The following is a 12,512-nucleotide window of genomic DNA, read 5'->3' on the forward strand; positions in this document are numbered from 1 at the left end:
AGCACAGTGCTTGGCATGAATTCATTCCTTCATTCATCCACCCACCTGCCACCCACCCACCCACCCACTCACCCACCATCCAACCATCCACCCACCCACCTACTCATCCACCCATCTACCTACCCATCTATCCATACCCCCACCACCCACCATCCAACCATCCACCCCCCACTCACCATGCATCCATTCATCCACCCATCTACCCACCCATTCAGAAAACAGTTCCTGAGTACCCACCCTGCGCGTGCCTTGTCCTCAGTGGGAGGCCGTAGCTGGCCCAGGGTTAACACAGTCAGGAGGGAGGTCTCAGAAAGACCCACCTTCTCTCCTGTCTCTGGGCCAAGGCCTCCTCTCTCCCCACCCTCCATGGTCAAGACACGGATCAAAGTTTTCACTGTCCATCCCGTCTGGGCAGGCTGTGACATCATAAACGGCACTCGCCTCGGCTCCCGGGGCCCAGACCCTTGATTTTCTTTGTTGTCCCCATCATGACAGGTCTTCGCTCACAGCCAGAGGTGCCGGCCAGGCGGGCCCAGCCGTGCCCAGCTCCTCCTGCCATGGCCAGAGAGGCACGACAGCATCTCCAAGCCCAGGTCCAGGAGGGGCCTGACAACTTCCTAGCCACCCCCACCTGCCTTTCATTTCAAGCAAAACAGACCCTGCTGTCTGCTGTGTTCCCCCCACGCCCGGGGCTTTCCTGCTCCCCGCCCCCACACCCATACTTGGTGCCTGGAGGTGTCCCAGGAAGCAGACTCTAGCGTGCTATTATGGACTGGCTGGCCCCAGCCATCTGGCAAGAGCCCCGCTGCTGGCGCTCGGTGCTGTACTGTGAGTTCCTGGCACAGGGGAGTGATCGCTAGAACTTTCTCTAGTGGTGAACCGGGATGGGACAGACACCTATGGGAAGAGAATGTCCTGGGGGTGCAGTAGTAGGAGTCGAACGCTGGGGGTGAGCACAATGATCGGAACCCCGGCAGCGGGTGTAGGCGGCTGTGAGCGCGCTGGAGGAAGTCGATGGACGGCCCATTGGTTCAACCGCCCCCTCAAGGCCGCGTCTCAAAGCTGGAGCAGCGTTTCAAAGCATAGATAAGGAGGCTGTCAGCCCTGTAGCTGTAAGGCAGAGAGAGAGCCGGGCTCCGGGGAAGGCTGGGCTCTCCAGCCGGCGGGTCTCCCCTGTCAGGAGCGGGGCCTGATTGGGAGGCCTCGGGCCAAGAGCCTCGGAGGTAAGGACAGCTACAGCAGAGCCCACCGCAAACTTGACCCCCCGCCCCACCGCCCGGGCTCCCTCTGCAGCCTCTGGGCTGGCAGAACTGGCCACGCCCCACGCTGAAGGCTCTCCCGTCTCCCCAGAGAGGCCACACCCCTGCATCCTTGGGCTAGCGGTCTATGTCTTGGACTAAAATGGAGGAATCTTAGTTTTTTATTTTCTTCCTTGAAAAGCCCCTTTGGAAGCGTCACACACCACGGCCATTCACTGCTTTGGGGCACCATCCCTTGTCCTCCAGAGCCTTCCACAGAGCTCGGCACTCCAGGTGACCGCGGGAGACGGTTTACCTCGCTGTGGGGCTCCCTTTGTCCTGTTCCCTAAGACGAGCTCTATCTTCATTGCTTTTAGCCACAGGCTGACCAAATAACCCCTCCTAGATCACCTCCATTTTTTCCGCACCAGTTTCCTTGCTAGGGTTTATAGTGGGCTGAATGGTGGGCCCCCAAAAGATATGTCTACATCCAATCCCTGAAGCCCCTGACCTTATTCAGAAAAGGGGTCTTTGAGCGCCGCCTGAGTGGCTCAGTCAGTTACGTGTCCGACTCTTGGTTCCAGCTCGGGTCATGATCTCAGGGTCGTGAGATCGAGCCCTGAGTCGGGCTCCACACCCTGTTAAGATTCTCTCTCTCCCTCTGCCCCTCCCCTGCCCCCACTAGCGCTCTCTCTCTCTCTCTCTCTCTCTCTCTGTCTCTCTCTCTCTAAAAACAAGGGGGTGAGGGGATCTTTGCAGGTATAATTAACTGAGAATCTTGACATGGGGAGATCATCCTGGATTAACTGGGCCCAAAATCCGTTGGCAAGTGTCCTTATGAGAGACACAGAAGGGAGAGGCCATGTGGAGGCTGAGGCGGCCATCCGGATGATGCAGCTACAGGCACGGAAGGCCACCATGCTGGTGGCCACCAGAAGCTGGGAGAGAGGCGTGGGGTAGACTCTTTCCCCCAGAGCTTCTAGACAGGGTGGGGCGCTGCCAGCAGCCGGGTTTCCTACTGGCCAGGCATGTAGGAATCTTGATCCTCAAACACAGAATGAATGCAACTGCTCGAAAAATATCGAATACACTGAAATTCATGAAGTCATATTGCTATTTTTTAAAAAAAAAACCCTGACTTTTAAAAATTCCCCTTGGAGTTTGGTAAAGCACCACCCCGTTCTTCTGAAAACTGCCAAGTAAAAGGAAAGAAGTAGGCATTTATTCTGCTTTTCCCATATGAACCATATCTCAGGGTAGCCAAACAGTTGAAGAAAGTTCTTCCCTATGGAAGAATTCCAGAAGTAAAGTTAGAATCAGAAAATCACCAATTTCCAACCTTAATATAATGGTCCTAAGTGATGATCCGTGGTGGCAGGTTACAATTACCCCGTGAGAGAGGGATGGGGAAATCTGGAAGGGGTACACCAGGCTACTGAGACCCCCCAGCCCCCTGGTCCCTCTTAATATTGAAAGACAGGGGCACCTGGGAGGCTCAGTTGGTTAAGGGTCCGACTCTTGGTCTCGGCCCAGGTCTTCATCTCAGGGTAAGGAGTTCAAACCCTGTGTTGGGCTCCATGCTGGGCGTGCAGCCTACTTTAAAAAAAAAGAGAGAGGGGCGCCTGGGTGGCTCAGTCGTTAAGCGCCTGCCTTCGGCTCAGGTCATGATCCCAGGGTCCTGGGATCGAGCCCCGCATCGGGCTCCTTGCTCCGCGGGAAGCCTGCTTCTCCCTCTCTCACTGCCCCTTCCTGTGTTCCCTCTCTCGCTGTGTCTTTCTCTGTCAAATATATAAATAAAATCTTTAAAAAGACAGAGAGAGAGAGAGAGAGAGAGAGAGAGAGGACGCCTGGGTGGCTCAGTCAGTTAGGCATCTGCCTTCAGCTCGGGTCATGATCCCAGGGTCCTGGGATCAAGTCCCGTGTCCGGCTCCCTGCTCAGCAGAGAGTCTGCTTCTCCCTCTCCCTCTGCCCCTGCTTGTGCTTGCTCGCTCTCTCTCAAATAAATAAAATCTTTAAAAAAGAGAGAGAGAGAGAGAAAGCCCCCCGCAGTATGTGCCTACCCACCCATGAAGGAACCTGGTCAAAAACTGAGCTTTAGTCTAATCAAGGCTCCAGATCTAACCCCCAGTTTTCAGAACACACAGAGGAGACAATACCTTAATGATACCGTGGTGTTGCAATCGGCCAAATCCCGGCCACAGATACTCCTACAGAACATAGGATCTGGCTTATTCCACAGTTCCGTGGCAAGGAGGTAAACGCAGTAGCGAAGGCATTATGGAGGGAGAGAGATGTTAAGAGACATGCAGCCAAATGCAGCCAAATGTTTGGATCCTGTTTCAAGTTAAATATGTAATGGCATCTGTCGGATCATCCAGGAACTATGAACACTGACCAAACGTCAGGTACTAATGAGCAATTGCTACCGAAGATGTGACCTGTCACTGTGGTGATTCGTAAAAACACCAGCACATTCGTAGGTGAAAGAATGTGATGTCTGGCCTTAGCTGGTGTCTGTTTCCTCACGATCTATAATTAGCTTCCTTCGAAAAATCTTCTGTGAGATATGACATGCGGGAATATGCCCACAGCAAATGTGCGGCTTAAGGCGATGTTATAACGGAAGAGCGTAAGTAACCAGCCCCGGGTCAAAAAGGAGCGCTTCGAGGAGACCCCGCGGGCCTCAGCCTTTGCCCACTGCACTCCTCTCCCTCCCTGCAAGCTGGTGGCTACACACTGACATCCGCGCTCCCCACTTTTTTTTTTTTTTTGGTACTTTTACCATCGAAATATGCAACCCTAAATGCTATAATTAGTGCTGCCTCTTTCTGAATGTTACATAAATGGAATCATTCAGTCGAGTGTTTTAGGGTGTGGGCTGGCTTCTTTCCCCTCCACGGTTATGCTTCTGGGATTCATCCCTGTGTTTGCATGGACTCTGGTTCATTCATTGTCAGGGCTCTGTGGGAACACGCCGCAACTTCTTTCCCGGTGTCTGAGAGCCCGGACGGTGGACGATTACGGCTCGGGGCTGCTATGTGCATGCTTCCCTGTGGGCGCAGCCGCACGCGGCTGCCCTGGGTGGGCCCCTGGGAGCGGAACGGCTGGATCACAGTTCCGGGGCCCTCGGACTTCGTGGGAAAGTATCTTGCAGAGTTGTATCCATGTGCACGGGCAGCGTGGACGGCTAGCATTGTCCACAGCCCTGCCATCGCTGGCATGTGGATGGGTCCATCTTTTTGTGCTTTTAGACGTTCCTGTGGATATGGGTGGTTTCACACTACCATCTTAATTTGGATTTTTTTTCTTTTTTGGAAGATTTAATTTTTAAGTCATCTCTCCACCCAACGCGGGGCTCGAACTCACAACCCCGAGATCAGGAGTCAGTCGCACGCTCCACTGACTGAGCCATCAGGGCGCTCCTTAATTTGGATTTTCTTGGTTACTCTTTTTTTTATACTGTTGGCTCATCTCCTTTTCTTATTAAATTGCAGGAATTCTTTCTGTATCCTGGACGTGAGACATGCACCGGTTTCTGAATTAACGTCCGTCAGCTCCAAACCACCCTTTGCCACCAGCCTGCAGGTGCTCGGATGGCTTTGCCTGCAGCTGTGTGAGGCTCTGCCAGCAGGTGCTGCTGGAAGGCCACAAGCCTGCCTGCTCCCTGCCCCGGCCGTGCCCCCACCAGACTTCTGCACCCGCCAGGCTTCAGCAGCGGTGTCCCTGGCAGCCTGCGAGTCCAGTCGGCAGCTGCCAACCCCGGCAGGGCCAGGGTCCCGTGACTGGCCTCAGGGCAGCACCTCTGGGCCCTCCTCGGAGGTCTGGGTCCGGTCTGGGTCCAGGAGGCCCTGCCCTCCAGCCCAGAGAAGCAGCACACACCCAGCAGGGCCCCCTCCTCAGAGCACCAAGGGGTCATCTCTATGCTGCCTCCATGGAGCTCAGGGGTCTAGGCTTCCAGGGCCGACGGTTTGGCTGGATGGTTAAGGAATGGAGAGAAACTTCCTGGGAGCTTGATGACAAGGAGGTCTGGGGAAGAAGCAGTGGACGGTGTCCTAGACAGGACGCAGACTGTGAAGACATCGGCATCCCCGGTGGATGTCGCCAAGGCCCATCCCCTGCAGAGGAGGCTCTCAATAATCAGATGGACGTGGGACCCGTTCTGTAAACGTTTTGGCCTCTTGCTTGATGGCTCATGTGTACAGCGATCATGGATGGAGGGACAGAGGCACGGCTCAGACCACTCCACTGACCTCCACCGCCAGAGATGATCTGCCTACTGCCACTGTGGGGGGCGGGGGGGCCTCGCTGCCAAAAGCCAAGGCCAGTGCTGGGCCCTCGTTATGGCACCCTTACATGAGGGCCCACCAGCCAAGTGGTGGCACGCTTACGACACTGGACTGGTCTGTCGGGGAGGAGACAGGAGTTCCATCCGTCTCGCCGGAATAGACACGGATTCTGTACGAGCACTGGCTTCCCCCGCCCTTCATGGAGTCGGGCAGTGCCTTGTTGACCATCATGGTTTCCCGCACAACAGCGCTCCTGAGTGAGGAGCTCATTCCTGAACAAAAGAAGCCAAATAGTGGGCTCGTGCTCATGGAATTCACTGGTCTTCCCTAGGCTCCATCACCCAGAAGTGCCCACCTAATAGCGAGTGGGGTGGCCCACCGAGGACATGGTTAGAGCGCCACTGGGGAGCAACACCATGGAAGTTTGAGGTCCTCGCTCACAGATTCAAGTGAGTGTGTGCTTCGAACCAGTGACAGATACGGGGTGCTGTCTCCCCCACGGCCAGACTGCTGGTGTCCAGGACCCAAAGGGCACGAGGGGCAATGGCTCCCCTGATTTCTATTAACACTTCACAGCGCTCTCTCTCTCTCTCTCTTTTTTTTTTTAAGATTTTACTTATTTATTTATTTGAGAGGGGATGGCAGGGAGGAAGCAGAGGGAGAGGAACAAGCAGACTCTGTGCTGAGTGCAGAGCCCGACGTGAGGCTCCAACCCACGACCCTGAGATCATGACCTGAGCCAAAATCAAGAGCCAGAGGCTTAACCGACTGAGCCTCCCAGGCTCTCCTCAGAGCCCTCTTAATCCCACGCCCGCCTCTGAGCTCTGAAGGCTCAGAAGTCTTGGCTCTCTAGGGAGGAATACGTCTACCAGGGAGCCTAGAATGGCTCCTTTGACTTGGAAGATGAGAGGCCCACCTGGAAATTTGGGGTTCCTCATACCGCCGCATCGAAACACTAAGAAGTAGGTAGGGGTTTTAAGTCACCTCTACATCCAACATGAGGCTTGAATTTCCGACCCTGAGATCAAGAGTCGCTCGCTCTTCCCACTGAGCCAGCCAGGCGCCCCAACACTAAGAAGTAGGTTACCTTGCTGGCTGGGGTGATGGATCCCTCATACCAAGGAGAAAGTGAGTCGTTGCCTCACACTGAGAGCAGGAAGAAGTAAGGCCCAAACGGGGGGGATGGTCTGAGGTGTGTTTTAGCATTCCTGCCACCCAAAGTAAAAGTTAATAGAAAGCTACCACAAAATAAATAAATGGGATTATTGAAGGTTCATGTCCTTTGGGAATGAAGGTATAAGTCACCCCAGTAGTTAAAAAAAAACTTGCCCAGCTGAGATGCGGCTGAGGGCAAGAAATTCTCGACAAGGACTGTGCAGGAGAGCAGCTCTCCGTGGTCCCCCCACCCCCATTGCCTGTTAAGCATGTATGTTTGTATCTCCTCATCCCCTTTATCATTTTCAGGAAGTGTCATTGGAAGCGACTTTGCAATTTAGTTTCAGGGAGAAGGATATTCAGACGGAAGGAGACCCGAATCAGAAAGGTCTGTTGGACTTTGCATCTCCTCCAGCCGGGTAGAGGCCAGACTGTCTCACTCTAGTATGAAAAAGAGTGGCATCTTCTTAGGCAGACATGCAGAGCTAGGTTTTAAGGTTTTGCTTCTGTTGTATGGAGTTCCAATATGCATAGAAATGTGTGTAGGGCAGCTGAATGAATGAAGGGCGGGACTGTGCCCATTCTGTAGTTTTGGCCTGTCACCCATGGCCTTTATGTTAAACATGATCCAAATATCCTTTACGCTCTGCTTTGTGATGCTCCGACCAGGACTTTGCGAACCTCATTTGTCCCTTTGCCAGAGTCTTCCTGGTAGGCTCTGGGAGACAGACTGGGAACTGGAGAGGGAGGCCAAACTTGCTCATTCCTCTCTGCTTCCTGCGTGCTTCCTGACAGTGTGCACGCCCCCAGCAAAGATTTTTCACTTTTTTTTTTCCCCCCTGAAGCAGCTGCTGAATCCAGTCTGTGTTTTTCCCAACAAGCACAAAATCCACTTTATCATGTTGCCGCCACCCAGAGGCAGCATCTGGCTGGTGTCCCTTCCCTGGGGTCTGGGCCCCCCGCTACTGGGGCACTCAGAGACACCAGCTCAAGCTGCTGGTTCCCCCTCCTCAAAAGTCTGAGTTTCAGCTCCATGCTGTCCCTCCTCTGAGTTCGTAAATTCTTGTAGAGTCTCCATAATATTACTTTCAGTAATAGGACCCTCCTTTGCTCCTTTAGGTTTTGAGGTGGTAGTTGCTTCCTGCTGTTGCTACTTCTGAGATACTTTAGGCATTTTTATTTTATCTTGACAGTTACCTTGTTAATAACTCTGTGCCTTGGAACAACCTCTTCCATTAACTTCTTTCTGGTTAACTCATTGGTGGGATTTCTGTCTTGGAACTGGACCCTACGTCCCTTATTAATGACATATAGATTGCAAATTTCCTCTCATCTCTGTGATTTTCCTTTTCACCTATTTTTTTTTAATTCCAGTTAGCTAACATTTTTTTCCACTTTTAAAATAAGCTTTTTAATTTAGGGAAGTTTTAGATTCACAGAGCAATTGCAAAGACAGTTCAGTCTCCCTATACCCTGTGTATATGCCGTATTTGTGTTTATTTCCTAGTGTATGCCTTTAGAGCTCTGTTTCCCTCCAGGCATGATTTTAACTGCATCCCACAAGATCTGGACATCTTGTATTTTCATCCTCATTCCATTAAAATACTTTACAGTTTGTATTGTGAGTTCCTCTTTGACCCACGTGAAATTTAGAAATGTTTCTTTTTTTTAAAGATTTTATTTATGATTTATTTGAGAGAGAGAGAGAAACAGCATGAGAGGGGAGAAGGTCAGAGGGAGAAGCAGGCTCCCCACCGAGCCGGGAGCCCGACGTGGGATTCGATCCCAGGACTCTGGGATCATGACCTGAGCCGAAGGCAGTCGCTTAACCAACTGAGCCACCCAGGCGCCCTGGAAATGTTTCTTAATGATGAAAAACATATGCTTTCTTCTAGTTATCTTTTCATTGTTGTTTTATGGACCATTCTTCCCGTGGCCTTGTTTATGTATGACTTGAACACTGAACTGTGTTGAAACTGACTTACCGCTGGCACATGGTCTGTTTCCTGAATGTTCTGCACCCCGTGCAGGATGCGCATTGGCGGTGTGGGTGTAAGAAGTGCCTTCCCGGGGCAGGTTTGGGAGCGGGGCGGGGGGGGGGGGGGAGGGGGGAACGCCCTTCTTGACCACTTTCTTCATCAATGCTGCGGAAACCGTGAAATACACCCGGTAAGGGAGAGAGCAGATGCCAGCTGATGAGGGTATTATTGGTATGCTTGGAGGGGGTGCGGAATTCTCAGGGACAGCATGGGGACAGGGGAGTTCAAGACATAATTTTGAGAAAGCCCTAAGGGGACAAACTTGAATTATTTATTCTTTTTTATTTAAGTTTTAGTTAACATTACAGTGCAGTATTGGTTTCAGGAGTAGACTTCAGTGACTCATCACTTACATACAACACCCAGTGCTCATCACAAGTGCCCTCCTTAATACCCAACACCCACAATTATTTTTTAAAAATGTATAGATTATTAGAAGTAAGGATGCGGATAGCAAAAGCTACAGCACTGGCAAAAGTACCCGAGCTGCAATACAAAACTACTGTCAATAAAATGCTCAGACCAACAGTGACGGTGGCAGGACAGGGACACAGTCGCTCCCGCCCATTGGATCGTTTTGCTGGCCTGCCCAGACTCGGCGCTCGGCTGGGCATGCCTGCGGGGCTGTCATGGAAACGCGGCCGCAGGCCAGCCGGCTCCGCCCCCGCCCCGGAGCGCCCCGCCCCGCGCCCCGCCCGGCCGTCCGCGCGTCGCCGAGGCCCCTTCGAGGCCCCTCCGCGCGGGTGACTGGGGCTCCGGCCAGCGCGGGGAGGCGGGAGGTGGTGGGGGGCGGGAGGCCATGGGAGGGCGGGCGGCGGTGGGGGGAGCGCGCCTGGCGATGGGGGCCGCCGGTGACTGGGGCGGGAGGCGATGGGGAGAAGATGGTGATGGGGGGGCGCGGGTGACTGGGGCGGGAGGCGATGGGGGGGCGCAGGTGGGCCATGGGAGACCTGGACAGGGTGACAGGGAGACCCTTGGCGCGAGGTAGAGGGATACGTGGAGGACCCAGGATGCTGGGGAGGCAACCAGAGGGGCCATGAAGGGCTCCCGGGCGCCCGCGCGAGTTGGGGAGAATCTGCGGCAGCCAGCAACGAGGGCGGGGCTGGGTGAGCAGGGCACGGGCCATGGAGAAGGAAAACCTTGCACGGATGGAAAAGCGTCTGGGGGGGCGTGGTTAGTGGATGCTTCCCTGTTTGCTTTCCACCTGACATTTTTCTGTCCAGCCCAGGGGCCCCCCCAGCTGCCTGGAGCAGAAGCAGGGCCCTGGTGGCTGGGTGAGTACCGACCTGCCTTCAGCAGAGGCAGCCTGAGCAAACCCCTCTCGGGCCGGGTGCTTGCCGGACCAGTCCCGAAACCTGTGCCCGCTCGGGTTCTCAGGACTTCATTTCCCAGATCTAGGCACTGGCGCTCCCACGGGCGGCTTGCCCAGTATCCCCGTTAGTTCGTCAAGGCACTAGGAGGAGTCACAGGTCTGCCACTTAAACGCAGCCCCATGGTCTGGGTCACCCGACGGCAACTGAAATGGTGACATGCACCAGTAGCTTGGTGGAGGCTCTGACCCCAAAAGAGCTGAGATCGTGTGCCGTAGAGCCTCCCCTTGCCGCTGGGCTGTCTCCCTGCCCCTGACAGCACGTCCATTTCCTTGCAGTGTCCGCCTGGGCGAGAGCTGAGGACACAGGACTGCCTCCACCAGAGAGGCCCCGCGGCACTGGAAGCTGAGCCAAGCACGCAGCAGCGGAGGGCAGTTGCGGGGACGGAGCTGTGCGGTGTCCTCTCCTGCAGGGCACCAGAGACATCGTTTCAAGTTAAGTGGGTCGCGCCGTGGTGTCGGAATCGCAGTGGACGCCCGGCCAGGCCTCGGCCGCTGGGAGCCTCGTCCTCGGCGGCTGGACGTCTGATAAAGCGCGGTCCAGGGCGCCCCCGTGCAGCTCTCGCCGGTGCTTAGGGGTCTTGCCGGCGCCCCCGAGGCTCCTCTCAGGTTCCCTCGCAGTGCATCCCTCCCGAGGGTGTTGCCTACGGCGAGGCCTGCATTCGTGCTTTTTTCCACCGACCTGAGGAGCCGTCAGAGCCGAGGGCGAGCGAGGCGGTTGATGAGTGCCCGAGGCGCAGAGCCGCGGCCGGCCGTGCGCGCCCAGGACCGGCTCCGAGGGGCCCGGCGCGCGGGCGCCCAGGGGCGGGGAGCTGCGGGCCGGGGATGAGCGGCCGCGTGCCGCTGGCGGAGAAGGCTCTGTCGGAGAGCTACGCCCGCCTCCGGTACCGGGACGCCTCCCTGCTCATCTGGCGGCAGCAGCAGCGGCGGCTGGAGTCGGCGCCCCCGCGGACCTACCTGAGCCGGAGCCGCAGCATGTGGTACTCGCAGTACGGAAACGAGGCCATCCTGGTGCGGGACAGGCACAAGCTCGGAGTGTCCCGGGACACGGGCCGGTCCCAGGTCTGTGCAATCATGTAGCCCCGGCGGGACACCCGCGCCCGGGCGCTGAGCTGTGCGGAGCCCAGGCCCCGCTGCCCTCCCCGAGGGGCCTCGGCGGCTTCCAGGCCTCACGGGGAGACGCTGGAGACTGAAGCCCCGGCTGTGCTCCAGGGGCCCACGCATGCTGGCGGGGGCTCCCAAGCCGTCTCCGCGCGTGGCGCGGCCGGCGGACCGGCTCCGGGCTCGCTTCCAGCCGGCGCGCCGCTACACACGCGGCTTGACCCTTAGGTCTCCAAGCAGACCAGGCGGGAGGGCACCCTGGCTTCACACAACCCTCTCCGAACTCTCCGGGTCGCTTCCAGCATTCCCTTCCGCCTGGTCAAGAACGGGACAGATCTAGAAAAAGTGACGGGGTTCGCGGCAGGCACGGCCGAGCACCGCGTGCGGGGCCAGGCGGGGTCAGCGGCCGGCAAGCAGCCCCGCGGCGGGGCCTTCGGCGACGAGGAACGGGCGTCGTGGGCCGTGCGCGGCGGGAGCGTCTACGCCGACTTCCACGTACTCGCGGGCGAGCACGCGAGGGCATCCACACGCATTCCGGAAACCAAGAGTCACCCTTAAGTTCCACGTCCGCTGCTGACGGAGATTTCGGACGGAACCTCAGCGCTGCAAAGGGCAGGCTGGGCCTCTGCGGGGAGGCGGCCGCGTCAGCCCTGCGGCGCCCCCGTGTGGGCAGGTTTTGCGAGGCATTTGCAAAGGATGTGCGGTCCGCTGGAACGGGTCTGCGTGGCTTTGCAACTGTGGGGGTTATCTTTTGTCAGAGCTGATTTTTCTAAATAAATATGCTTTGGGACACTCCTTCCTTCCTCACTCTTTTACCTGTCTGTTCAGAATACGTTAACTTGACTTCAGGTTTGTTTTTTTCAATAACAGGCGAATCTAATGATTGCTACAAACCCCATTACAGAAATGCATAAAGCACAGCAAAAGTGTCCTCCGCAGACAACCACGAGCAGCGGCTCTGCGTATGCAATCGTGCACGGTTCTTAAGGCACGGCCCGCACTGCGCATCTCGTCCTGGGGGTTTCCTCTTGCCCGGCTGTCCAGACGGACATCTACATCATGCTTTGAAATGTCTGACGGGCAGCACTCCCGTGAGCCCACAGGAGGGCAGAGATACTTCCCGTTGCTGCCCTGCACGCAGCATGTCGTGAGCCTCGTCGGACGTGGATCTTTCTGTGGGTGTGCAAGTTCATTAAGCAAGGATCCCGGAAGTGGAACTGCTGGGTCAGAGCACGTTCCCCAAATGTCAAACGTCCAGCCAGAAGCCTGGGCCTTAGTGATGGATCCTCGGCTTGCCTGCTGTGTGGGTCGGGAGGCTTAAAGT

General features: G+C 56.0%; 1 protein-coding gene across 2 annotated transcripts; it reads left to right on the forward strand.

The window, feature by feature from the left end:
• Positions 1 to 9,419: 9,419 nt before the first annotated feature.
• BRD3OS (BRD3 opposite strand) lies at positions 9,420 to 11,983 on the forward strand. Of its 2 annotated transcripts, none has more exons than XM_028093395.2 (2): positions 9,420 to 9,461; positions 10,367 to 11,983. In XM_028093395.2, the coding sequence occupies exon 2, from the start codon at positions 10,913 to 10,915 to the stop codon at positions 11,165 to 11,167; it is 255 nt and encodes an 84-aa protein (XP_027949196.1). In that variant the 5' UTR covers positions 9,420 to 9,461; positions 10,367 to 10,912; the 3' UTR covers positions 11,168 to 11,983. The 2 variants fall into 2 exon arrangements, with proteins under 2 accessions (XP_027949196.1, XP_027949197.1); XM_028093396.2 differs by having other exon boundaries at positions 9,432 to 9,497.
• Positions 11,984 to 12,512: the final 529 nt, after the last annotated feature.

Source organism: Eumetopias jubatus, unplaced genomic scaffold (assembly GCF_037043125.1).
Source record: "Eumetopias jubatus isolate StellerSeaLion01/CBP00866 unplaced genomic scaffold, mEumJub1_p1.0 scaffold_15, whole genome shotgun sequence".
In the NCBI taxonomy this organism is placed as follows: domain Eukaryota; kingdom Metazoa; phylum Chordata; class Mammalia; order Carnivora; family Otariidae; genus Eumetopias; species Eumetopias jubatus.

What these genes read in the sequence shown, in the direction of transcription:
- BRD3OS (XM_028093395.2), top strand. Translation starts at nt 10,913, where the DNA reads ATGAGCGGCCGCGTGCCGCTGGCGGAGAAGGCTCTGTCGGAGAGCTAC.